Below are 27,720 nucleotides of genomic sequence, written 5' to 3' on the forward strand. Positions count from 1 at the left end.
TTCTCACTTGTCTTTTTTCCCAAAGCACAGCCAAATATTGCTTCTTTATAAATGCAGTAGCAATAATAGAACTCAGAGGAAGTTCAGCTACCAGCAGAATTATACAAGGTGCAATTTTTCACTTGCTGGATTGAAGAGGAATGGAAAATTCAGCATTGTGTTTATGTAACTGCAGAATCTTTTTCTACATTTCTTTCAAACTGACAATACTTTTTTTTTTAATTGGAAGCAAACCTACAACTTTGAGGCTTCTTGTTTTTCCTTTGAGCACAGATAAACCCCACTGCAGTGAAACATTGTCTGTTACCATTCCTGCTAGCAGGGCCGGCTCCAGGCACCAGCCCTGCAAGCATGTACTTGGGGCGGCACCTGGAGGGGGGCGGCACTCACCCGGGGAAAGCGGGGCCGCGGCCGGGCTTGCCGCCCTCCCCCGGCGCTCCAGCCGGCCGGGGAGAGTGGGGCCGTGGCTGGGCTTGCCGCCCTCCCCCGGCGCTCCAGCCAGCCGGGGAGAGCGAAGCCGCGGCAGGCTCGCCGCCCTCCCCCAGCGCTCCAGCCGGCCGGGGAGAGCGAAGCCGCGGCCAGGCTCTCCGCCCTCCTCCCGGCACTCTGGCCAATCGGGGAGAGCGGGAGCCCGGACGGGTTCGCTGCCCTCCCCCCGGCGCTCTGGCCGCTAGGGAGAGCGGAGCCGCGACGGACTCGCTGCCCTCCCCTGCTGCGCTCCCTGCCGGGGGTGGCAGAAGGATTTTTTGCCTGGGGCAGGAAAAAAGCCAGAGCCGGCCCTGCCTGTTAGACTTTAGGGAATGGGGGGATTCATTCATAAAATGATCCAGTCCTGTGAGGTTCAAAACATCCTCAACTCTAGTGAAGCAGTGGGACTATTCGCTTAAGAAAGGGCAGGGCCTTTAGGCTCCCAAAGTATTTTTAAAATATTTATTTCCAATCCTGGAATCAGATTCCCCACTGCCTTGCAAAGTAGATATAAACTGCTACCATTCTGACCAGTACACTCTCTTTGCACAGGTATAATTGATTCCCAGGATGCAACGTAGTGGAGAATAAGTCCCTGGGCCATTCACAGCGCACCTGACTAGCAGGGTGAATTCCACTGAGTTCCTATAAAAAAGAGCACCTGCCTTTATTGCAGAGCAAATGGGATTTTAGTGCTTCTGGACTGTAGCTACGAAACTAGTAGCTGCACCTGTACACAGATCATCAGAAAATGTCTTGCAGTGATCTGGCATAACTGACATTAATATTGACTATCAACTATACATTGCCCTCCCTCATCTCCTACGGCAGCATCAGGAAACAGCATTGCATTGTAGTTGGATTGTTTTTGGAACGTGAGGTTTAAGGCGGGGAGAAAACAGTGATGTGTACAGAACATGAGTTAACTGTTAAAATGCTGGTTCCAGTAAGGCTACCTTGTCAGAAAAAAATGCCAAAATATAAATTTAAAAAAAATAATAAAAAAGATTTTGGGAATTAATCCAAGAAACTTACTAGGAAGAAAAAGAAAGTAGAAAACAAATCAGAGGAGAACTTTACTATTTTTGTTTGCCTTTTGGTCGCTCCAGTGAAAAGGAGGAGAGCTACTTTTACTCTGTGTAGTAATACACCTAGTGAACGAGGCTACGGCAGTGGACTGAGTGGTCAGAGGAGGAAGTCTGCAGCAACTTTGACTTAAGTTACAGACCAGTTGCTTGAATCTGAGTGTTTTGTATGGCTAAAACTGGAAGCTAATGCCATGTGTAAGCTGTTGAGAGCAGCAGAGGGAGAAAGTCTGGGTGCCAATGAGAGAAATCGGGTCTGGTAACTAAAGTTGTGCCCAAGCAGAAGGACGTACTGTCTTGAGCAATTGCTATTAAAACCAAGATGGTTTTTATATCATAGAGAAAAAGTACTATGCTTTTGTTGATGAATACTTTGAAACTACTTACATTATAATACTTGGTTTACTGTGAAATATGCTGATTGTATTAAATGCATTACACTAGCTGGAGGTTTTTGTTTTAAAATTGCTTGGTTTCCTAGTCTCCTCTTACATAAAAATTAAAGGAGCCATAGAAGAATGACAACTTTCTTTGTCACCCCAGTAATGGGATCAAGAGAATAATATTAGAAAATATTAATGTCTTTGAAATAGATCCTAAATGGAATCAAAGCCAAAGTGTAGCCAAGTCATCAAGGAAAAGTTAGAAAAAGAACAAGGTCACTGCAAGAGATTAGAAAACTAGTTTGGACATAATACTGTACTCAATCTGGACATTCACACAGAAAACAAAAGGAATCAGAACTGAATCATTTTTCAGGTTGGAATCAAATAGTTTTGCAAACCATATTTAATTTTCCAGCACCGCTTATTCTAATTCTTAAAGGGATTGAATTTATTTAATTATTTAAATTATGTAACATTCTTGAATTTGGCCTGATAGGCCATAAATCAGGTAAAGTAAGGCATACCAGTTAATCCTGTATTGTTCTGTGAGATAAAATGGAATCAGATATGGGCTTGTCAATATGATAGAAAGTTATCTAGTAAAGACTCAAGAGTCTGGGCATACATTTTTAGCTAATTTTACAAAAGCTACAGCTTCATGACCAGGGCCCTACCAAATTCACGGTCCCTTTTGGTCAATTTCACAGTCATAGGATTTTAAAAAAATCATAAATTTCATGATTTCAGCTATTTAAATCTAAACTTTCACGGTGTTATAATTATAGGGGTCCTGACCCAAAAAAGAGTTGTATGCAGGGGGCGGGTTGCAAGGTTATTGCAGGGGGGGTTGTGGTACTGCTACCCTTACTTCTGTGCTGCTGCTGGCGGCGGCGCTGCCTTCAGAGCTGGGCCAGAGAGCGGTGGCTGCTGGCCGGGAGCCCAGCTCTGAAGGCAGAGCTGCCACCAGCAGCAGAGCAGAAGTAAGGATCACATGATATGGTATTGTCACCCTGACTTCTGCGCTGCTTCCTGCAGAACTGGGCCCTCAGTCAGCTGCCACTCTCCGGCCACTCAGCTCTGAAGGCAGCAGCACAGAGGTAAGGGTGGCATGATATGGTATTGCCACCTTTACTTCTGCACTGCTGCTGGCAGGTCACTGCCTTCAGAGCTGGGCCCCTGGCCAACAGTCGCTGCTCTCCGGCCACCCAGTTCTGAAGGCAGCACAAAAGTAAGGGTGGCAATACTGTGACTCCCTGCTAAAATAACCTTGCAACCCCCCCTGCAACTTCCTTTTGGTCAGGACCCTCAATTTGAGAAACACTGGTCTCTCCCGTAAAATCTGTATAGTATAGGGTAAAAGCACACAAAAGACCAGATTTCAAGGGGGGGGAGAACAGATTTCACAGTCCATGACATGTTTTTCATGGCCGTGAATTTGGTAGGGCCCTATTCATGACAGAGGGGTTCATAGATGACCATACAATTGAATCTCCTTTGATCTGTTCCTTAAAAGAAGGGGCTGGATTTAATGTTCATGCAGAATCAATATCACCCTCTAAGGGATAAACCAAGACTAATGTCAAAAAGAGATGTACAGGTTTGCACCATCAGTTTTACCACTTACTTTACTCATAATCTGTACCTACCTAGCTTTTTTAGACCCTCCATTCTCCAGAACAAATATGCTCAGGTCACATTTAGGGATTTGCGGATGTAAATAAAAGGTTTTGGAAACTAAATATGCCCAAATACATTTATACCTATAAGATGACTGCATGGGTATGGACTTCCTATCAGAGACTCTCAAAGCATTTGCAGCCAGATTTTAAATGTTCATCAACCAAAACTGGGGCAGATCTTCAGAAGAGCTCAACACCCAGAAATGCCCATTGTGACACTTACGGCCAGTTTTTCAAGAGTTAAGCTCCAAACATATTGAGCTCTTGAAAATGTGGCCACTTATTTTGGTGCCTAAATGTTTGGTGAATTTTTTTGAAAATTCTGGAACTCAGGAATCTAGCAATAGTCCTGTGAGGTAGATGAAGATTATAGGCAGGGCTGGTAGCACCGACTATTGTTAAGGTTGGTTGACACTTCCTATGGAAATCCCTGTTTTTAGTTGCTTAGAACTTTGTCAAACTTTAACCATTTAGACTGGAATTTTCCATGCTGGTGTCTGCCTTGGGCTTTGTTTTTGTTTGTTTTTTAAAGGAACTTTTCAGACAAAACAGTTCAGTTATTTTCAAGAACGAGGCTACGTTGTTTTGTCCATGTTAAAATAAATCTGGTGACCTTACTTTTGAACAGCTTCTAGCAAGCTTTGGAGTGTGGATTTGAAATTTGGTGGCCTTTGTATCTAGAATGTTTCTTTTGCTATCCCGATGAATATGTGCCCAAATTTGGCTAAGTTATAAGCCCTTGAAAAATCACAGTTCATATGTGGTTCTAGATTTCAGAAGCTAAATTCCCCAAATATTCTATCCACACTGGGCCTGCTCCACGGCTTGGGGACAATCAGCAGGGCCACCCAGAGGGGGGGCAAGTGGGGCAATTTGCCCCAGGCCCCACAGGGACCCCCCACGAGAATATAGTATTCTATATATTGCAACCTCTTTTTTTATGGAAGGGGCCCCCAACATTGCTTTGCCCCAGACCCCCTGAATCCCCTGGGTGGCCCTGACAATCAGCACTTATCCTGCAAATTTTTGGGAGGCTGCAGGCCATGCAACTGGGAGCAGGTAGCTCGTATCTCCTGAATTTTCAGTGAAACCTTTGCTTGCCCCAGGCAGCACAAAGGAGGAAGCTTACGGATTTGAATGCAAAAGTAACAAGAGATGGAACTGGGGGGATTGAGGGAAGTAGATTGGAAGCTGCAAAGGGGGCATGGAAACTGGAATTGGAGGCTAGTGGGGGAGAGGAAAACTGGATCTGGGAGTTGGGTGGATGCTGACTGGATAGGCAAGAAGACTAGGAGCTGGGGAGGAACTGTAACCATCTGGGCAAGGACACTGGGATAGGGAGACAAGGAGGGAAAAGGGGAGGGAGCCTGAGATCAGAAGAGGAGCCAAGGGGAAGACTGGGACTGAGAACCAGTGGAACAGGGATAAAGAAGTGTGTGGGGAAGGGCAGACACATCTGACAATGCGCCAGGGTGCGGGGACAGGGTGGGACAGTGGTTGGGATTGGCTGAGAAAGGAGACTGGGACAAATGAAGCCCCAGATGGAAAATGACACTGTGGCTGAAAAAGTTGCCCAGGCAAGGAATTCTGGGGCAGGAAGCCAGCCAGCAGGGATGGGGAATGTGGGCAGGGTGTAAGAGGTAACTGGAGGCCAGGGTAGGGGAGAGAGCGATTGGATGAGGTATCAGGAAGGGGGGTAGAATGGACTGGCTAGGCATGGAGACTGGACTGAGAACCAGTGGGATGGGGTAAGGATGTGAGGAATGACAGAAGACAGATCTGATGAGGAGCTAGAATTCAGGGAGAGAACTGGGACAAGGTGTGGGGGAAGGACATCAAAATTGGCCCAGGGGCCCAGGAAAGGAGTTTGGGACTGAGATTCAGTGGGAAGAGGGAACGTGAGTGTGGGGAGGACCACAACAGGAGGTTAGTGTGTGGGAGAGATAAAGACTGGATGAGATGCCAGGGGAAATAGGGATTGGGTGGGCAAGAAAACTAGGACTAGAAGTGGAGGCGGGGACTGGGAAAGGGAGTCCAGAGCATAGAGACTAGACTTCAGAGGGTAAAGAAACACTTGGATGAGAAGCCAGGGATGGGGAAAAGACAAGGCTGGGACAAGTTGAAGGGGACATGCTTGGGGGGAATGGGCAGAAGAGCCTGTGCCGAGTAGAAGGCATACTTCCCTCCAGAACCTGGAATGGAACCCAAGATCCCTAAGTCTCACAATTCCTGTGCAACCTTCATTTGCCCCCTCCACCCCTCTCTTGTGTGTATGCATGATGATACAGTTTTTAAAAACATGATCACATCCCATTTTCCCCACAGAACTCTTGCCTCATTCAGTGCACATACAGGACCTACTGTGGGAATGAATTCAGGGCTGTGTAGTAAAGAAGACCTGTCTGTAGGACCCTTGCTCCATGTATAGCAGAAGTTGAAAGATGTCGAAAGCTTGTCTCTCTCACCAACAGAAGCTGGTCCAATAAAAGATATTACCTCACAAATCTTGTCTGAGCAAGGCAGAGGACTGCAGGAAAAGAAAGGATGTTCTCATGCCCTGGAGAACTGGATTCTATCCCTGCCTCTGCCATACAGTTCCTGTGTGATACTAGTCAAGCTAGTCACGTCAACTAAATTTTTCATACATAGTCACTAAATGTGTGTTCCCCATTTTCTGGGTGCCCAACTTGATACCCTGGGTTCTGATCTGTAGAAGCATTGAGTGCTTACAGCTGCAACTGAAGTCAATGCGTGCTGTGCTTTGAACATATTATAATGCTAAGTACTCTGAAGAATCAGGTCCTAGGTGTTTCAAAGTGGGCATCCAAAATTAGTGGACACTTTTGACCTTAATCTCTGTGTGCCTCAGGTCCCCAGTTGCAAAATAGGGATAATACCACCACCACCCCCATCTCAGAGGGTGTTGTGAAAACAGATTCATTAACATTTGTAAAGCTCTCAGATACTATAGTAACAAGTGTCATGAAAAGCTCATAAGAAAATTAATAATTCTGTCTTCAGAGCAGGGTTTGAATAATATGTGGTGAATATGTGGAATTATGCAGAGAAAACAAAATATTGAAGAACTGTTTACTAAGTAAGAGCCAGCTATTCAGTGCACTTAATGAGGCAAAATTCCTGTGGGGAAAAATAATGTGATTATATAATTAAAGACTGTCATAATACATATGCACGAGCAGGCTGAATTAAGGTTGCAAGATCCTGAAAGGCCTTGAAGTTGCCAATCATGGAAGATGCCGATGGTGGAACAGCTTCATCTGGTTATGTAGATGAAATAGTCAGTGGAACAGGCTAATATTTATATCCTTTGGTGAGAACTTCCTTATCACTCTGAGGATCATGACTTAATTCTTAAAAGGAGATGATACCTAGGCACCTAGAGGGGGATCCATGTGGACCAATACTGAAAGAAGAATCAAAACATTAAAGTGTTTATAAATAGAACATGAAACTTGCCAGTTTAGTTCCTCTGTCCACGTGAAGGGCAGAAAGCAAAAACCTGGACCAAATGGTGCAAGGTAAATCAGATCTTTAAAACCGGTCAGCTTTAATAATTTAAGGTCATATTAGCAACAGAAAGGCACTTTTTTAATTATACAGTCCGGGATGAGATGTACTATATAGGATGAGCTGCTCAGACACCATGGTGAAGAGACAGGGGAGAGACATATTTTAACTGTGTCCCCTCACTGGATTTCAATAAGTGTTTGATTTAAAAAAAAATAATATTGGTTTAAAATCTCACCTAAGTAGATTTTTGGAGTGAACTAGTGGCAAATGCCCTAATGCATTCCATTGATATATATTAGGTGATATTGTCTAAACATGGGTTTCCAAAAAATCTCTTTCCACTTAACGTTACTTCTCTATATGGTCTTGTCTACACTGAGAAAATATCAGAAAATATGTTAACACATTTTAAATAACATGACATCAAACATGATTTTGCCCTTGTTAACCACAAGAAGGCCAATGGGTTTTTGAATTACACCTCTACCCCGATGTAACGTGGCCTGATATAACATGAATTCGGATATAACGTGGTAAAGCAGCGCTCCAGGGGGGCAGGGCTGCACACTCCAGCGGATCAAAGCAAGTTCGATATAACGCAGTTTCACCTATAACACTGGTCTACAATTTTTGAGAAGTCGTCTGCTTCAGAGATAAAATGTGCTATTTATTATGTATTTTGATGTGCAGAATTCAAATATGACAATTAAAACAACTGATTGGCTACTGGTTTCTAAGATATTTAAGTTTTACATTTTATGTCTATGTATATTGTGTAGATAGTAGAGTTTTAATCATAAATTGTAAACCTAGGTCTTTTCATGTGTTTATGGTTGCTTTACATGATAATATTTCACCTGTCCTGTTTATGTAACACTTTAAAAATCAGCAAAAGGGTTATATAAATAAAAGTTTTTTGCCTTTTGTTTCATAATAAATATTATGTACATAGTTTAGTCCTATTCAGTGTCTACTCGGCGCTTCTTGACTTGTCTCTTGTATTCATTAAATGGAGCATCTCTTGTCACTGTCCAGCAATAGTCTGCAAGCATTGATGGGCTCCATTTGCCCTGATAGCGTTTCTCCATTGTTGCAATGTCCTGGTGAAATCGCTCGCCATGCTCGTCGCTCACTGCTCCGCAGTTCAGTGGAAAAAATCTAGATGGGCGTGCAAAAAATGTATCTTTAGTACATGTTGCAACCAAGGCTTTTGTATGCCTTGAGGAGGTTTTCCACCAACAACCTGTAGTTGTCTGCCTTGTTGTTTCCGAGAAAATGTATTGCCACTAACTGGAAGGCTTTCCATGCCGTCTTTTCCTTGCCACGCAGTGCATGGTCAAATGCATCATCTGGAAGAAGTTCACGAATCTGAGGACCAACAAAGACACCTTCCTTTATCTTAGCTTCACTTAACCTTGGAAATTTTCCACAGAGGTACTTGAAAGCTGCTTGTGTTTTGTCAATGGCCTTGACAAAGTTCTTCATCAGACCCAGCTTGATGTGTAAGGGTGGTAACAAAATCTTCCTCGATTCAACAAGTGGTGGATGCTGAACACTTTTCCTCCCAGGCTCAAATGACTGTCGGAGTGGCCAATCTTTCTTGATGTAGTGGGAATTTCTTGCACGACTATCCCATTCTCAGAGAAAACAGCAGTACTTTGTGTATCCAGTCTGCAGACCAAGCAAGAGAGCAACAACCTTCAAATCGCCACAAAGCTGCCACTGATGTTGGTCATAGTTTATGCACCTCAAAAGTTGTTTCATGTTGTCACAGGTTTCCTTCATATGGACTGCATGACCAACTGGAATTGATGGCAAAACATTGCCATTATGCAGTAAAACAGCTTTAAGACTCGTCTTCGATGAATCAATGAACAGTCTCCACTCATCTGGATCGTGAACGATGTTGAGGGCTGCCATCACACCATCGATGTTGTTGCAGGCTACAAGATCACCTTCCACGAAGAATATTCATTATACTAAAGCATCACAAACAAAAATGTCAGAAAACTAAAAAAAAAAACATAAAAAACATACATGAGCAATAGACATAATATGAAAGTAATCAAACAAGCTATGACTGTCTCTTCCAAATCTTTTTAACCTTCATCTTTTTTAGATTTGCAGTGCTTTGGTTGGGGGATTTTGTTATCCCGGTAGTGGTTTGATGTGACATAGTTTGGTGTCTAGAAATGTGGATAGCTGCTTGCTTCATCTGTTCTTTTAATTTCTATTTCATTATCTACTAAAAGTCCCGTCACTCACTCCCTGGGTTCCCTCAATTTGCCATACTAAGAACATCAAGGAAGTGTAGCAGCCTTTGGATATTTTGTTCTTCTTGGCAGGCAGATTACCTTCCACTTCCAAGACCTAGAGGATCATATAGCATCTGACAACTTTGTGTAGCAGTACTCCAGCAGCCTAAGCGGGGACTTGGCTTTCTTTTCTTGCTATGAAAGGATCCTGCGAATACCCTTTGGATTAGTAGTTTGCTTCAAGGTGCAGCTGAGCCATCAGAGGCCGTAAAGCAGCAGTTTCTTTTTCTTTGAGCAGCAACAGCAACTGCACAAAAAAGACAGCTTCAGACAGCGAGTGTGTGCCAACAGGAGCTGCTCTGTCATATTTTTCTTAGTAAAACAAAAAGGGTCCCAATGCTTTATTCTTTTATTTTTACACATGCCTCACCAACCCAATTAAGACAGTTAGTGACAAGAACATCGCTCGTTAAGTTACAGCAGCCTCAGATCTGCTCTAAATTACTCTTGGCTAGTCAAGGCTCCAGAGAGCTATTCCACAAGATGGGGATTAATTTGGGTTTGCCTTAGCCACAATACTTCTCTCCTGGGGCTGCATGTTACACCAGAGCCAGGAGGATGACAGAGCTATGGGGGGTTTAAAGCACTCCATTTCTGGCCTCTTCCACTCCTCATGTTACAGCTGGGCTTTGGATGATCTCATTCTGTCACAGCTTTAATTACCATTCCTTTACCCATTTGCTCTCTGACTCTTTTGCTGATATCTCTGCTCCTTTCCCCACAACACCATCATTTCTGGCACTGGGCATCCACCTTTGAAACCCTCTCTTTTGCCCTGTTCAGCCAAATGCTGCCATTTCTTCCTCTAGAACATTTATATATATATATATGGAGATATACCTATCTCATAGAGCTGGAAGGGACCCCAAAAGGTCATTGAGTCCAGCCCCCTGCCTTCACTAGTAGGACCAATTTTGCCCCAGATCCCTAAGTGGCCCCCTCAAGGATTGGGCTAACAACCCTGGGTTTAGCAGGCCAATGCTCAAACCACTGAGCTATCCCTCCCCCCAACATTTCCAAGATCCATATATTGCTCTGTATCGTGACAACAAAAACAGTCATTCAGACCTTCATGTAGCATATGGACCACCACCACTTCCTCCTCCTCTCCATCCTTTCTGTCATCACATCTCTCCCACCTACTCCCTCCAAATCCATACAAAACACCACCACCAAGATCTTCCTGGCTCATCAGTCCCCCGTCCCCCATATTTCTTTCAGATCTTCTATAATTTTTATGTTAAATTGATAAGTCCCAGATTCTACACCACCTGTACAGGTTAGTAAGTACCAAGGTGAGACTCTAAGAGGTCACACGCAAATTGCTTCTGCTGCTGCAACTGTACTCCTAGCACAAAGTTGTTCTGGGTTAAGTCCTTTTTTCAAATTCAGCATTTGCATCATTTGCATACCCATCACCTCAGGATCAAAGCCCAGACAACAGACTACGGGTATGCAGAGCTGCCTTCTGCTGTTCTGCAAAGCCTGCAAACCCCATTCTAATTCAGGAGCTTTCCTATCCGCATCTCAGAGAAAATCCTCAGGGGTGAGCTGTACATGTGATCACTCTCCCAGTGTCTCCTGCTGGCACTCCTTCCAAGTGACAGGCCTCTACCTGCCCTCTGCAGAGTGGAACTCCATGGTTCATGCCACTTTGGACTGGATCACCAGGCTACAACACACCCTCTTCCCACCATGCTGCCACGGTTCCAGGGCATGCAGTGCCTTGCACTGTCCTGGCACTCCCTCATGAGTGCACCCCCACAGGTGACAATTTCATTACCTTCACCTTTCTCCAGGTGGAACCCCTTCCCTCTCTCAGTTTTACCATGCAGACTGGATCCCAGGGTGGCAGACTTCCTGTTTCCAATAGTGTTAACATGACTAGTCCAACTGCAATTGGTACTTGAAAGACAATCATCTCTGGGTACCTGGGAAAAGTGGCTTCAAAGAGCTCCTTCCAACCAGATGTTTTGTCCATTTGCCTAGAGGTACACAGCAAGGAGGGAGAAAGAGTTAAACTCACAACAAGGCCAGGGGTCTGGACCTTTCTTGCAGCTCATCACCTCCTCTCTCAAAGCTTAGACCAGCTGTCTTAGGCACATCGCTCAGAGCCCCTGCCTCCTGCATGTTTTTGCTATAGCAGGGTGTCACCCGAAGAAGCAGCTGCCCACTCCCTCGCTGTTTTATTGTATGGTTTTTGATCTTAGTCTCTACTCCCGGAAAAACAGGCCCGTAACCCTTCTGGTGACAGACTGGTAGGGATTTTCCAATGAATAGTTCCCCCATTGTTTCTTGTAGGACCCTAGGTATTCTCCCGGTGAGATCTTCTCTCTTGTTTTCGTTTCATTTTCTTTCTGCTCCCCACAACAGCCTCCTTTGATTTAACTCTGTGTAGTCAGCCAGAATAATATTGAGGCACATATAATACAAAAAAATAATCTAATTCCCTTTCTTCCCCTCCCCAGCCACTCTGGGTGACCTCAAACATTACTAGCACCTAGGCAACGCTCTATACCTTCCAGCCTTCCAGAATGCTTCTCAATAATATCGCCCCTGGCAAGTAAATCTGGGTGAATAATTGATTTTTCAGTTCACTCACAGTTATGAAAAATTGAAGGAAAAAACCCCAAAATTTGGTGAGACCCAAAACAAATCCAAAAAATATCAGTGAATCAAAAAAGTGCAATTTAAATCAAAACAAACACATCCTTTGATGGAAATATTTTGTTTCCAGGCATTTTTAAAGGGCTTGAGTCACAAAACAGGGGAGGGAGGAGTGTTGCTACCCATCTTAGGGTAGCAGCACAGCAGTCAGGGTGACAATACCATATCATGTGATCCTTACTTCTGCTCTGCTGCTGGTGGCAGCTCTGCCTTCAGAGCTGGGCTCCCGGCCAGCAGCCACCGCTCTCTGGCTGCCCAGCTCTGAAGGCAGCGCTGCCGCCAGCAGCAGCACAGAAGTAAGGGTAGCAGTACTGCAACCCCCCCTGCAATAACCTTGCAACCCGCCCCCTGCATACAACTCCTTTTTGGGTCAGGACTCCTATAATTATAACACCGTGAAAGTTCAGATTTAAATAGCTGAAATCATGAAATTTATGATTTTTTAAAATCCTATGACCGTGAAATTGACCAAAAGGGACCGTGAATTTGGTAGGGCCCTAGTCATGAAGCTGTAGCTTTTGTAAAATTAGCTAAAAATGTATTCCCAGACTCTTGAGTCTTTATAATTCTTAGCCCAGTGATTAAGGCACTGAGATGTGGAAGACCTAGGTTCAAATCCCTACCCCACAACAGAAATTTGAATTGGGAGGTGTTGGGTGGATCTCTCTCTCCCAGTTTCCTATTAAAGCTGTCCCACTCTGTATAAAATATTTGAATAGTCACTTGGCCAGAGTCAGTGAGATTGAACTACCAAGCAAGTCAGTCACTCACTTCGGGTGGGAGAGAGACCCAAATTCAATTCCCTGCTCCTACGAAAATGTAATTATACAAAGTAGGACAGCTTCAACAGGAGAATGGGAGAGAGACCATCCCAGGACAGCCTGGTGCTAGGACCATCACCTGGGAGAGAGGGAAACCTCAAATATTCCCTGGGATAAAAGTTATAAATTGGCCATTGCCACCTCCTTTGTCTATTTTGTGAATTTAGCACAATTTCTTTTTTCTGGACTTTTTTTCTTTCTTGTCCAGAACTGTTCAGCAAATTCATGTCAAATATGTGAATATTTTTGGGTCAACCAAAATGGCATTTTTCAGTAAATAGACTATTAAAAAAATGTCACCCATCTCTACTGGCAAGATATCACTTCCTCCTTCGAACTGAAAGAGGATTTCACAACTGCCTGAAAGAGCTTCTGTGGACCAGCAACCAGGGAGGATGCCTCTTAGTCTGGATAGGAGCCTTTGCTTTTTGTCTGTCATAGTTCAGAAGGCATGAAAACCCAGCAACATGTTACAAACCTTACTTGATGTAGTTCCTAACTCTTCTCCCATTGAGGAGCATCACAAAAGCCAGGACTTCTCATGCAGAATGGATTTTTCATAAGCTATTTGGCTCTTTCCTTTCATGTCCCCTCCACATTAAAGTGGCAAAATGGAGTAGATAATGTCTAGCTTCAGGCTTATTCACCATTTGATAATTTGTCACAGCAAAAGAATGACTTGAACTATATGATTGTTACCACCTTTCAAATCAAATTAACAACTGAGTAAAAATACCCCAGGAAAGCTTAAATTGTAGGCAATCCTAAACCTCGTATCATTTAATAAGAACAATGACTGTTTTTCATTTTCATTTTCATATCAATTGGCAGAAATTATCTTTATTAGAAAATGAAATTTTCATGTATTTACATTTTTTTACATCATGTTATACTTGGCACGTGTGTTTTCCTCAATAGTTATATACATTTCAGTTCACCCAGACATTCACGTCCCTCATTCACTTAACATTTTTCTACATGTTTAACAAAAATGAAGAACACAATACAATTTATAAGACAACCATAGTAATTATATATTTTTTCTATCATAAAAAGTTTGAAGCAAACATTTTTTTAGATATGTCTGAAAATATTTATACAGTATTAGCACTTAGTCATGCACTGGGTTAAAATATGTTAAGGGGTAGATTGCTGGAGACAATACATAACAAAGGAAATAAAAATTATAGGTTTCACAACTCCTTTGGGTTGTAGTGTGTGCTATTAGATAAAACCAAATTACCAACCAGGGTTTTAAAGACATGATGAGGTGGGTGGGGGGAGTGGACAGCTGTGTACAAAGGGGTGTGTGTGTGTGTGTATGTGTGTGTGTAACTGTATTGTGGCTGGCGTGTGTGTGTCTGTATTAAAACCTTTCTTTAAGTTCATTAAAATCAATCCTATCTGATATAAATAGGCTTATAATTGGAATGTTAAAACTATTTTTATTCATTCTATTTTTCCATTCCTTTCCTTTTGGACAATCCATCAGGCTATTAAACACCAAAATCTAATCTTGCTTACAAATGAATTATTTATCCCTTCTCCCATGTGATGAATAAGCTTTTATTTCGAATCTAATATTTTGATTTACTTCCCCAGGCGTTAAGAGATTGTCAAGCCATTACCATTCTTTGCTAGCAGTTTTCAATTTATGATTTACACTTTGGCTTGAAATATTACTATCTCAAAACTGCAGCAAATTGTACTAGTAAATATTAGAAATGATAGACTATTTAATTTCCTGCATATGAAACAGAAGAGTTCTAAGATTTCTGGTAAGATGTTATTGATGGAATACATATTTCTACTACTGGGGTGGAAGATTACCACTTTGTGTAATAACTCCAGATATTTTTTTTTCTATCTTACTGGGAATACTTTTAAGCAGGTACAAATAGCTAGTCTCCTTTAAGAACAAAGACTTCAGCTACTATTGTGAATTTGTATTTTCTGAGAACACTAACAAATGTTACTAACAAAAACAAAATAATCTGAACTCAAAATTTTGAGGCTCAATCCAATATTAATTTTCAACTATGGCTCAGCCTTTAGAGTATTACAAATAACTTATGCCAAGGCTAAAAATTCTAATCTGTGCTCTTGAGACCTGTCTGTAAATTTTACAGTAGGATTCCAATCATAGTAGTAGTTTTTTTTTCTTCCAAAAAATAATAATTGTTTGTACATGAAGGAAATTGGGACTACATATTAAAATTAAATTCAAGTAATTAGAAAAAAACATTTTTAAAATTTTAACTGAAGTTTTTGTTTTTCTTTATCTTAATTATATTTTCAAGTGTTTTTGATCCTGGTAGCACACAGTCATTTAAATCAATCAAAATCATTAAACCGTAAAAGGTCAAATCAATGAAAAGAGGCATTAAAATATGATGATTTAAAATTAATGCTATTAACTCACAAATTATGGGCCTGAGACAGCACTTGGAAGCAACACATGTTAAAACTCTGCATACAAACAGGATGGATGCATTCAAATCAGATAGACATGTTCCTAACACACGCAAATCCTGTTTGTATATGCTAATGATAATAGGGCAGACAAAAGATAGCTCATGTGTATGTGTACAAGTTTACAGATCAGATTGTCTTTTCCAGTGCAAAATGCTGGTTGTGGAATGAATGAGATATTAGTTTAAAATTTTATCATAAATTCCATCCAAAAGTGCACATAGGCGAGCTAATGTAAACTACAAATTGTAAACGGCTCTTATTAAAAATTCTATAATTTCACATAATGCAACTTTCATTCTTTTACCGCACATCACTTGTTTAAATCATATCTGTGAAAAACTGAGAAAAATGGATTTGATACAGCATTACTGTCCAAAACATTCCTATTTAAGTCAATCGGATATTGCCGGAATAAGGAATCCAGGACTGGGCCAGATAAAAGTAAATTAATCAAAGATGGTTTTATTGTAGACAAAGGACCTGAAGTCAAGTCCTTCAATGAAAGATGCATGCACTCAGCTGTAAGCAAAATTTGACTCCAAGGATTTTTCCCCATTAGGATTGAAGGGGAAAAGGTTAATAGAAACAATTAAAACTCTCATTTGAAAAAAAGAGGGGAAAAAAACCAAAAACTATGCCAGGAATGCCTTGAATGACCTTTCCAAAAGAGGAGTTGTGGGAGTTTAATGAAAAAGCATGCTGAGAACTGGACATTTTCTGTAATAGTTTTTGGTTAAAATGATATAACTTTAGAGCCAAATACTGCAGTCCTCTCTCAGTCCTTGCTCAGACATGACATTCATTGTTGTCAGTACAGACTTTGACCACTTCAAGGTATTATTACCTCACCTACCTTGTCTCTCCGTTTCAGAAGGGACCACATAATGACTGCCTAGACTATGTAGATAGATGTACTAGCAGGCAGCAGAAATGTTTATTAGTTGCCTCTTTTTAATAACTTTGCTTAGTAACTGCTGTAGTATATCAAACTCTAGGTGCTGGACCCTCAACTGGGGCAAATCAGCATAACTCCCTTGAAGTCAACATAGCTGCACTGACACACCAGCTGAGGAACTGGCTTTACAATATAATCAGCATGAGCAAAATCTGCTTTTATTTTTGTCTAACTAGTTTTCACATGCATTACTAAAGAACAGCATGTAATTAGTTTGTCAGCTCTTTGAGACAGGGACTGTCTCTTCCTATGTGTTTTTACAGAGCCTACAACAATGGGATCCTGATCCTTATTGGGGCCTCTAAGCGCTATCGTAATATAAACAAAGCAATACAATAAATGTTTGTCAGTACTTGCGACATTATAAAGAAGAGGGTTTTGAGGGGGAAGAATGCAGTCATTTAAAAATAAAACATTTCTGGAAATGCTTCCAGTAATACAATACTTATTTTGGGAGAATGCTCACACACCATCATGTTGGCATGTGTATGCACACGGGTGTATATATATTTAGGTTAGCGTGTTTAATTTAAATAAAAAATCTTACGGTGTCTGGTAATTAAAATATCGGGCTCATATAATTTAATAGTGCATCCAATAGTAGCAATATGCAGGAAAATTACAGATTTTGTTCCTATTACCTCTAATACACTTGTGCATATCAAGATGATAGGATTTCCTTTTCCATAAAATCAACCTCTACCTATTTAATTTCATTCCTTGACCCCTTTTTGCCGTGTAACCCTCATCTTTTTTTCTCCCATTTTCTTAGTGATGGGCTAGCATTATAAACTCAACAGCACTTGAATCTTCCAGGTCAACAATTTCTGTATGCTTAAAAATCTCTCTCTGATAACCAGTATCCAAATTGCAGGATACCTGCCAATACATGTCATTTTAAATCTTACACTTGTTTCCTTTTCCCAGTTCTGAACATAATGTTCATTTTACCTTCTGTATGCCATATCCCTAACAATAGCTCTTAAGACCCTTCTGATTTTATTGATAATGTTTGGAGTAAATATGCTTCACAGATTCCATCCATTCAAGAAACATTTCATATAAAAGCCCGATAACACTACTATTGGTGTACACATGCAAAAACTTGGCACGGTGTGTGGGCCTTTAGCTGCACAACTCCTAACATAAGTTGCATAACTAAAGATTCTGCACGAGTCAGCTTGACACTGAAGCTCAGAAGCAGAATCTCCTCCCCAAGAAATAGCATAAGTTGTTTTTCTGATTCATCATCAGAAGACCTGATCAGCAAATGATTTATAATAGAAGAATCCAAAAATGACGGTTTTGTCCTTTGACAAAAATATGTAAAAAAGGAGTTTTCCAAGCATATGATGTACTGCAATATACAATAGTTAGATTGTTATTTATTCTCGTTATGCATTTGCTAGGGAAAACATAGCCCTACTCCTGATAGCAGCATAAATGAAAAATAAGATCCTCTCCATGTTAATTTCATGTCCATGTAAATGCAACCGTTCCCCCACATTAAAGCTTAGTGCCATTTATGAGAAATGAGGGAAACTTTATTAGTTCCCTAACAAAGTATAATCTTACTTGTAATTTTACATTGCACTGTATTAGTATCACAATATTATATTTATTGGTATTTATTTTCACAGATTTATAACGTGCATATAGAAATATACTTTTGAACTATATTAGTAAAAACAAATACTAATACAAAAGGGAAAGGACAAAAAATATTGGAGAGTATAACTAGCTATGAGCACTACTTTTTAAGTTGTGGAGAATCAGAAGCGTCTCTTTTTAAATATATATAATACATGTAATGGGTTAATCTATTAATGAAGGTCTTGCATGACAATGTTACAGCATGATTATATTCTATTCTAATTTAGCCTTGCTTTTAATACAAATAAAGAATTAATCAAAAGGACTAAAAAGGAGAATTCAAATATTTCAAAACAAAACAAAAAAGATCTAAGCAGCAAAGAGGTAACTCGGTGATCACCTTAATATTATTTTTGGTTCTTAAATTATAGATATGATTATATAGCAAGATCATTATTGCGTGATCTGCATTGGAATCCTGACAGCTCTTTAGACTAACACTAATTTTAAAACCATTTAAACCACTGACTGTACAGTACATGGTATATGCTATATATGAGACGGAACAAAAAAAAACCAACAACTCATGAACATGCAAGAACAAGTAAGAGCGTTTTCACTGTTTTGGAGGAGCCTGCACATTTATAATCCTAACTGTAAAAGATGCAGGGTTTTGGAAGAGCGTCTAGTTCTACAGAAGATACTCAGTACACGGGTCTGGGGAAATGCTGCAAAGTGAATCTGATTGTTGACATGTGAAATCATTGGGGATCTTATTTACAAACACTGTGGCCTGTTCCCCAGCAGTGTTAGAAGTGAGTTCTACAACTCTCCCCACAGGTCAGTGTGGGACTAGACCTCAATGAATATAGATCACCATCTCTTAAGCTCACAAACATGGTTCTGACTGCATTATAATGAAGAATTGGTATTCTGTTAACACCACAATGAAAGCTAACCATTAACCATGACTTTACCATATGTACAGTATGCTTATTTCAGATTGAACACTCCTGTAAATTTTCAAAATTATGTAACAAGCATGTGAGTCCTGGTGCTGCCTCTGTTGAAGCCAATGGGAGCTTTACAATTGGGTTTGATGAAAGCAGGTGGATCTTTTTGTATTCCATCACATGTACGTATGCAGTTGTGTTTATATTCGCAAATATAAGTATGCAGTTATGATTACTTTTCTTTCCTATTAGTGACAATAAATACTAATATTTTGCTAATATAATTAAATACTAACACAGTACAGTGTTGATTGACTAAGAAAATGGTTCATACTCTACAATGTTAAAGTGACTATTCTTCCACGCACTGCTCAGATAGGGAAAGGATAGTACAGTATCTGGAAGAGTCTCACACCAGAGAGAATGGCTAGTCAAAAAAGACAGCCATTTACATCCACTTGCAGGAAATACTTTCTACACCAAGACTACTTTACCATTATAATGCAATTGTATTTAGTTTAAATTGTAATGGACATTACCCTGTTCTGGTATGCAATCTGTCATAAGGATCCTAAGTACTAACCCTGGATTTCTAAGGATGGAGAGAACCTCATGCACGTTTTTTCTCAGATTGAACGGAGCACATACTGATGACCAGTGCTTGATATTGTCCATCAAGTATGTAGAGCAGTTATCACTCTATATTAAGCAAGAGAGGAATATTCCGTAATGATCAACGTATTTATTAGCTCTTATTTACCATATTTCTTAATGAAATAATTGTGAATCAAACAGCAAAAGATTTCATCTATTAATTCTTCCAGATTCTGAGCTTGATTCTTAGTCCTTTGCCTCTGTTATGGTTCAAACCAGGAATTCCTGATCTATTGATTGATTTAGAGATAAAAGCACATTGAGTAATTCCATATCTTCCCCTACCTCGTTCTTTAAAAAGCACATATAGTAGTATAGTAATGATGTTGATATTAAGTTATTCTACAAGGGACAGATTCTGCTACCCTTACTTTCCATTGAATTGTTCCTTTACACCATGTGTGGTCACCAGGAAAATAGTGGGAACACTGGGGAGTAAGGTATTAGAATCAGGCACTAATTTATACTGTCACATACTTTGGAAATCGTAGTTACCTACAATGAAACTAGCAGAATCCAACTCTTTGCCACCTTCAAAACCATGTGGATAAAATTTAGCAGGAAAAGACTCTCTTGATTTCTTTAAACCTTGTTGTGTGTTCTCATGCAAGGGCAGCTGAAAGATTATGCTGGCATGCAGAAAGGAAAGGGAGAACTAGGAGATTATGCTGGAGCACAGTTTGCTACATGCGACATGGTTCAATTCATCCCCAGAGCACCTGCTCATATCTGAGATTCTTGAGTAGGGAGATAGTGATGTCAGAGAAAGAATAGGCAAAATATCAAAAGAAATTTGCCAGAAATAGGAAAAAAAACATCTGTTTTTCTCTCCCCCCTCCCCCCGGTGTTTAAATATCATGTTTTTCCCTTTTTGTTGTGGGAGTGGTAGTTAGTGGGTGGCTGCAGAATATAGCAAATGTGGAGACTGTGGTATAGGACATGTAATTAGAGGGGGAAAACAATTTAAAAAAAAGAATAAAGGAAAAACATACTGGGATGAAATGGGAGGGGCAAAGCCACGAAGATACTTCTACAATTTCTGTGAAACAGGAAAGGAACAAGAAGCAAATATATCAGCAGTAGCTGTTTTCACCTTTATGTACCTGAGCTATGTAAGGTAACAGTCTTAATGTATGTAACAGTAAACAGTCTTAAGAACCAATGACAACAATGGTCATAGTGATGTAGAGTCTGATCCAGCTCCCACTGGAGCCAATGGGAGTCTTTCCATTAACGTCACTGGGGTCTGGATCAACTCTTTGGTGATAACACTGCAGTGGTAATTGAGAACGTGTAACAAGTAATAGGCACTACCCATGGAAGTATAGAGATGGGGGTCACATGCATGAGGTTTCCCTTTCCCTCTCCAAGAAAGGAAGGAGATAAAGAAATCCTTGATCTCAATTTGACTGTTGGTGCAATGGTATCAACAATGTGAGAGTACTACAGGCAGACAAAAGCCAGACCTCCCCAGGGTTCTATGGCTCAGTATTACATGCTGTGGCTTTTGGCTCTATTGCCGAAAGCTTTTCTTCAACTTTTTAAATTGCTTTTTTTTTTTTACACAGATCCATCAGTAACCACCCCACCTTTGTCCCTGAAGATGAGCCTTTACATTTCTTCTCTGTTTAGTTCATGTTGTATGCCACAAGATCAAGATGGCAAATACACTCAGATTCTTATCACCACAATGTATGTGGTTCCTCCCATTAAGGCATCATTGTTTATTCCCATGTGAATAATTGTGCTACTATATTACCCAGCCTTCCTGCTGCTTCTTAAATTTGGTTTCTTTCTGCTGCACATTTACATTGCATCTATGTAGTGACTAAGATGAATGCTGTCTCAATTACAATAATCTCCAAAATTCCACCCACCTCAGAAAAAGAACACACCACAATATATTTTACAGCTAATCTGCTTGTACATTTCACAGAAGTACAAGTCCACCTGTTTTCAGGACACTTACATTTGAATCTCCAGTTACCTAGAAAATTTTGCAAATGGGAAAAAAAATCAAGATTTTAAAGCACAGTATCCATGTATATATACACAACATGCAAAGCATGTGGGTCTATATACAGAAACAGATGACACAGCAACCTTAGAATTATCAGATTTTGAGAGACTTATTGCAAATCATAATGATGAAGATGGAGTCATTGCAAAGTTCATGATTCATCTTGTGATAAAATTCCCAGTAAATTCAATGTCACAGGTAGGGATGGCAAATTGGTTTGATTTAAATAAGAGTTACTCTGCTGCTTCAAAATAATCTAAGCCTTTAGAGCGTGACTAGCATTGGACAAACAGTGGAAACAATTTGCCACAAATATATTTGCTAAACCAATTTGTGGTTCAATATAATAGCATTCATACCCTTGGTTTGTTCACCTTCCCACAAACGTAAGGCCAGCCAGTTTTTGTCCAGATGATTGTGTGGGAAGAACAGAGTGTTCTGAAAGAAGCACTTACCTAGCCACCTATGTGCTCTGAGTTTAGGTGTTTGGGAGCGAGCATGGGAAAAGCAAAAAAGAATGGCAGAGATTTTAAAACACCCTACATGAAAGTTCACACTGAGCAGCAATGAAGAGTAGGACAGATAATGCTGAAAGAGCAGAACGTGTCCTTGCCCAGGGTAAGGTGCCTGCAGTGTGCTGAGATACTAAGGTGGAAGGGATTGGTTTCGGGGGACAACTACCCTGTGGAACTTCTCTTCTTGTGGTCCAAGCACATCCATATACACACAAGAGGGTTATTAACCTTACCACCATCATCAAGGAGAAATGGGGAACCAGGAAACAGATGAGCCAGTCAAGCTCCACAACACTAAAGTGGACAACAGCTAGAAGATGGTGACCTAGAATTTCCTAGCCCTGCTTAGCTCAGACTAGGTTTCTCTTCCTTAAGAGCTCCTCTCATCATCTTTCAGAGAAAGTCAACACCTCAGTGATCCTGGCTGGCATGTGCCTCCTACTCATAAAAGTTAGGTCATCTAATCAGAAAATTGAAACCATACTGTGTGACTAGGGATTACTACAAAGACTAGGGTTACCAGATAGCAACTGTGAAAAAATGGGTCAGGGTCGGGGGTAATAGGTGCCTATATAAGAAAAACTCCCCAAAACCGGGACTCTCCCTTAAAAATGGGACATCTGGTCACCCTAACAAAGACCAAATTTAAATACAGAATTATCAAGGGAGTACTCATTGTGAACAGCTGGCAAAACCTCACAGATTTTATAAACATATTTGGGGGTAATAATCTCAATTGAGATTTTCTAAGGAGCTGAATGGAGTTAGGCCCCCAATTCCCATTGAATTCCAATGAGGGTTGAGAGCCCAATTCCCTTTGGGACATTTGAAAATACCAACCACCATCAACAAATTTGTAAAAAGCTCATGTGGACAATTCATTAACTGAAATGAAGCTCAAATCTACTTAATACATTGTTTTCAAGAAATAATTCAAGCAGCTGTAATCAGGACTAAATTTTGTCTCATCCCTACTTTTGGCCCTCTATTCTGAATACACTTTATAAATGTGTAGAGCACAAGAATGTTGTCTATATTTTCTCTCCTGTGAAGTATGCTATCACGATTCATGACAACAATTGGTACGTTGTACTTATTTCATATAGATACTATAGCTTTATCTGATATGAACATGATACTTCTCTCTCAGAGAGTCAGAGCTTAGGGGAGAGCTATGGACACTTAGGTTGAAAAAGGCTAAGGTTATTTTTGCCCAGCAAAGATTACATTTTCCAGTCCAATTGACTTTCTCCACTCAATTCCATTGTTTTCCATTAGAATTTTCCAATTCAGCCACATCTTCAATGAACTGTTTAAGGAAATTGCATTCATATAAATTTGAACTATCTGCCCCCAGCACAGTAAATGGAACAGCTCTCAGCATAGTTCAGGGAATAGGTGAGCACAGCTTGTTGAATGTCTTCCATTGCACACATTACTTTGGTATACATTTTCCCCCTTGTTAAAATGCCGTGTATATTTCTGGAGTGCAGATTGTATAATGTATATATGTGAAATAATCTGGTGAGCCCAGAAACAAATGTTGTGTAAGAATGCATCTATACCTCGTGAACGGCTTTGAACCATCAATGGGTTATTTAACATATGCCTCATGAGTGATGATAAAGATATTGTCCTTTAGTTTCACTATAACTACATTACTATGTGTGGATACATTAAATCTTTATGAAAGGTTAGAGAGGTTTAAAAAACTAGCCTGATGTTCAACAAATATACAAGATATTCTATAAGGAAGAAGTCACTAAAAAGGTGTTAATCTTTCATAATACGGTATATGCAAAAATGGTATTGCATTCCTTACTGATTACATTAAACATATGTTGGTGTCTGATACAATATTAACAACTGTAATAATATTAACATACAATTAATTAAATGTCACCACTATGGCATTGTGAACAATGAGCTACAAGTGTTTTCATTATTATTTTGTTTTGTAATGAAGGGATAAAAGAGATACTATACAGCCCTGAGTAATGACCGTTAAGGGGGAAATGCAAACTTACATACATATTAGGTTTCAAGATAAATAATGAGGTCCATAGCTTGACAGATTTAAGATCCATATATTGATATCTAAAAATATATATTCTAGGTTATGCAGCTTGTTTTTGACTGCACAATGAAACTGCAGAATTTTTTAGTAACTAAGTTTGTAACTGTAAGTGCTTATGAAATATAATGAAAGCATTTCTACACCAGCATTAACCAATATCCATATGTCTTCCTTTTGATACATAACATTTTGGGCCTATATTTTCCACATTTATCTTTATGAGATTAGAATGAGCATAACGTTTTTGTGCTAACACAGTTTTTTATTCCATTTTAGGGCCCTGAGTTTTTTTCTTTTTAATTATTTTGATTGTTTGAAAACAAATATGAAACTAAAATATAGTTTTGAAAGTCTAACTCTCTATTCTTTTACAAGTCTGTATTTAGTTACAGTGCAAATGCGCTCTTAACTTTTTTTTGTCTGTCAAACTACATGCATACCATATTGCTTATCCAGTATTAGAAAACCATTAAACATTCCTGATGACAGAAATACATTGAGTGATGCTCAGTAACAGAATTTAGCATAACTAAAATAGTAAAATAATCAAAATACAAAATAGCATAGTTGCCAACATATCTTGGCTTAAGTGCCAACTCAGTGGGTGCTCTGGGGCTCAAGCACCTACGGAAAAGAAAATAGGGGGTGCTCAGCCCCCACCAGCCACAGCTGTTGGGCACGGCTGCCAACAGGCGTTCAGGGGAGGGTGGAGTGGGGGTGGAGCACTCACTGGGAAAAATAAAAGTCAGTGCCTGTGTATCTTGGGGCCCTTCAATTCAACCTCCATTTATATAAATGGCTTCCCCCCACTTTTCAACAAACCCTGGATACATCTGAAAAGATGTCATATCATCTTCCCTATTCAAGTACTGAGGGTACACTGTGGGTTTTGCATATTATCATTTAGCATAGTACTGTTTAAGAATACACTCTTTGCCTCTAAGATGGTGGCAACTATGTTTCCCTATAGATAAAGTGTAAATGGAAAACTTAAACGTCTGATTCAATACTAGGCATTTTCTTATACACACGTCTATTGCTGCAGGAATTTAAAACTCTTGGAGTTGAGTACACACTATTCTTATTTGCAACATAAGGCATAACATGCTCTGAAAGGTACATATCATTATGGACCCGGCCATCTCGGGAACTGTATGATGCTGTGGACTTTATGGATGACTTTGAATAATTATCATTTCTTGCTTTTGCTGCTAATGATTGTTTGTAAAGATCAGCAGGACTTCGCCCAAAAACGAAGTGCTGGTCATCACGATAGGAGTGCAGAAAAGGGTTATCTGCAGAGTGATCAAGATACAGGGATTTGCTCCGCTTACTGTCCTCCAGAGTTTGCGTTACAAGTGAGCTCTTGTTACTCAACAGTTTGCTTGGGGGGAAATGAAATGTGTTTGCATATGAGCTGCTGTCTAGAAACCTCTCTTTCTCTTTCAAGCTTATGCTGCGAGCAGGTCTTCCAATATCTATGTCCCGGCACTTATCGAGGATGTTGTCAAAAGAGTGTTGCCTGCTGATCCTCAGCTTATCCTTTTTCTGATGCTGGATTGCATTATTCTGAACCCAGTCGTGTTCATACATTTCTTCAGGATGCTCGGAGTTGGCTGCTTCCTGCAATATTTGATCTTCATCAATATCATATAAGTTCCCCATCCGCAAGCAAGCATCACATTTATAGGGAGACCTGCTTGAATAATGGCCTGTGTAGCTGGGCAGATTGGAAAGACAGCTCCTGCAATGGGTGGAATTCTGTCTGTATCTATCATTCACCTCGACTAGGGAAGCATTTTTATCTTTTAAGCTATAGTGCTTTGAATAAAGTTTGTACTGGTCATTATTTGGAAGACTGTCTTCATTATGCAAAGGAGTCCTGTTACCATGTTCTGCTTTCCTGTAGTTGTCATTGTGATCTTGGTAAGCAGCAGGGAATTCAATAGTCTCTGGAAGGACAATATTTTCAATATACGGGGGTGGGTTCAGGTGGAGACCTGGCTGCTTGTCAGCATCGATTGTGTAAATTTTATCCCGAGGAGTGCTTTGTTTGGCTTTCAGGTATGTCAGCTCCACATCACTACAGTCCTTTGGGTATTTTGACACCACTGATCTTTTTTTAACATTGTCCTTGGTTTTGTGGTGTTTATTATTGTTTTCGGGTTCCATATGGCAAGTGGTTCTGCTTGAGGTCTCTGATACATCCGAATGGACAATCTCTTCAGGAAGGTATCTCTGGCCCTTCACAGAATGCTGCCTATTTTCTTCTGAACCATTTTCTCTTTGTGATCCTTGGCTCTGACGAATCGATTCTTGACGTAAAGATTCCACAGATTTCTTCCAAAGCTGCCTGGGTCTGGAGTTTACTTTTGCTTCTGCTGTAACAGCAACTTCCACTGTATTTGGATTTGATTCATTTAGTGTGAGAGGATGCTGACCTTGGAAAACATAGTTGTTAAGATTGTCTTTGTGTCGGTTGCTGACAAATGTTTGCAGTTCACTCATATTGTCACCAAAAAGGTTGTCCTTTGGCTGAAAGGATCTGTTTTCAGAGAATATCAAATTCCCCTTATCCATGACCATATCCATAATTAGCGAACCCCTTTGAATAAAATCACCTGTTCTTTTGGGGGAATTAATTCTTGAAGGATTAATATTGGTCATATTTTTGGCTGTTCGCAGTAGTTTTAACATGTTGGTTTGGGAGCTGGTCAAAGTAAAGTCAGGTGATTTCTTCTTTTCCTCAATGTGCACTCCATGAATACAGCTATAAATACCCTGTAATAAGAGTAACATAAAACAAATTATATCACCAACTGGAAACTTTAAATACTGTAATTTTACATATTTCATTATGAGCAAAACAATCAAATTGGACATCACTTATTTAATGAGCACAAAGAGCAGAAGGGCATGCCTTCCTCCTGCAGTATATTTCTAGATTCATACATAAGACAGTGATGTTAAATATTTCTTGATTTCATCTATGTAACAGTAAAAGAAAAGTATTGCTAAAATCAAACAAAACATTTTCCCCAAACTGTATCATCCTTTGGCACCATAGGCCTCGGGCATTAAAAAGGAGAAAGTTATACTTTTATACTGTTAGCTCTGGATAAAAAAAAAAAAAAGTTTTCTGCCTCCAGCCATATGTAAGCCACCAGCTGCTCCCAATCTGATGGGCATGTCAAGAAGGTTTCCTGGTGGGAAAATGAAGACAGGACAAACAAGGACTTGAGACCATCATAAATTCTGACCCCTCTCTTTTTCTAGCATCCTCCTCCTTGCCACAGCAACTCCTGTCCATTCGAGATTGTAGAAAAATGATTACGCTTTGGCCTGACTGCTACCCTCACAAACAATGAACAGTACTTAACTCCATGAGTGATCCTATATAAATCAATGGAACTACTTACACAGTAGGGTAATACTCAATTTAAGTATGTCAGGAACAGGTCCTTCACAATAGTCAGTTTACAAAGGGCTAATATATAGTGCAACATCGGAAGTGAGTCTGAATTCT

At 40.1% G+C, this 27,720-nt stretch overlaps 1 protein-coding gene across 1 annotated transcript in view; it reads right to left on the reverse strand.

The window, feature by feature from the left end:
• Nucleotides 1–23,902: 23,902 nt before the first annotated feature.
• The window catches only part of GRIN2A (glutamate ionotropic receptor NMDA type subunit 2A), a 295,359-nt gene continuing 291,541 nt past the window's right edge, over nt 23,903–27,720 (reverse strand). The window contains exon 13 of the mRNA XM_054040963.1: nt 23,903–26,975. Within this exon, the coding sequence (XP_053896938.1) occupies nt 25,185–26,975 (1,791 nt within the window). The 3' untranslated portion in view covers nt 23,903–25,184. The remainder of the gene's footprint in view (nt 26,976–27,720) is intronic.

Source organism: Malaclemys terrapin, chromosome 10 (genome assembly GCF_027887155.1).
Source record: "Malaclemys terrapin pileata isolate rMalTer1 chromosome 10, rMalTer1.hap1, whole genome shotgun sequence".
In the NCBI taxonomy this organism is placed as follows: Eukaryota; Metazoa; Chordata; order Testudines; family Emydidae; genus Malaclemys; species Malaclemys terrapin.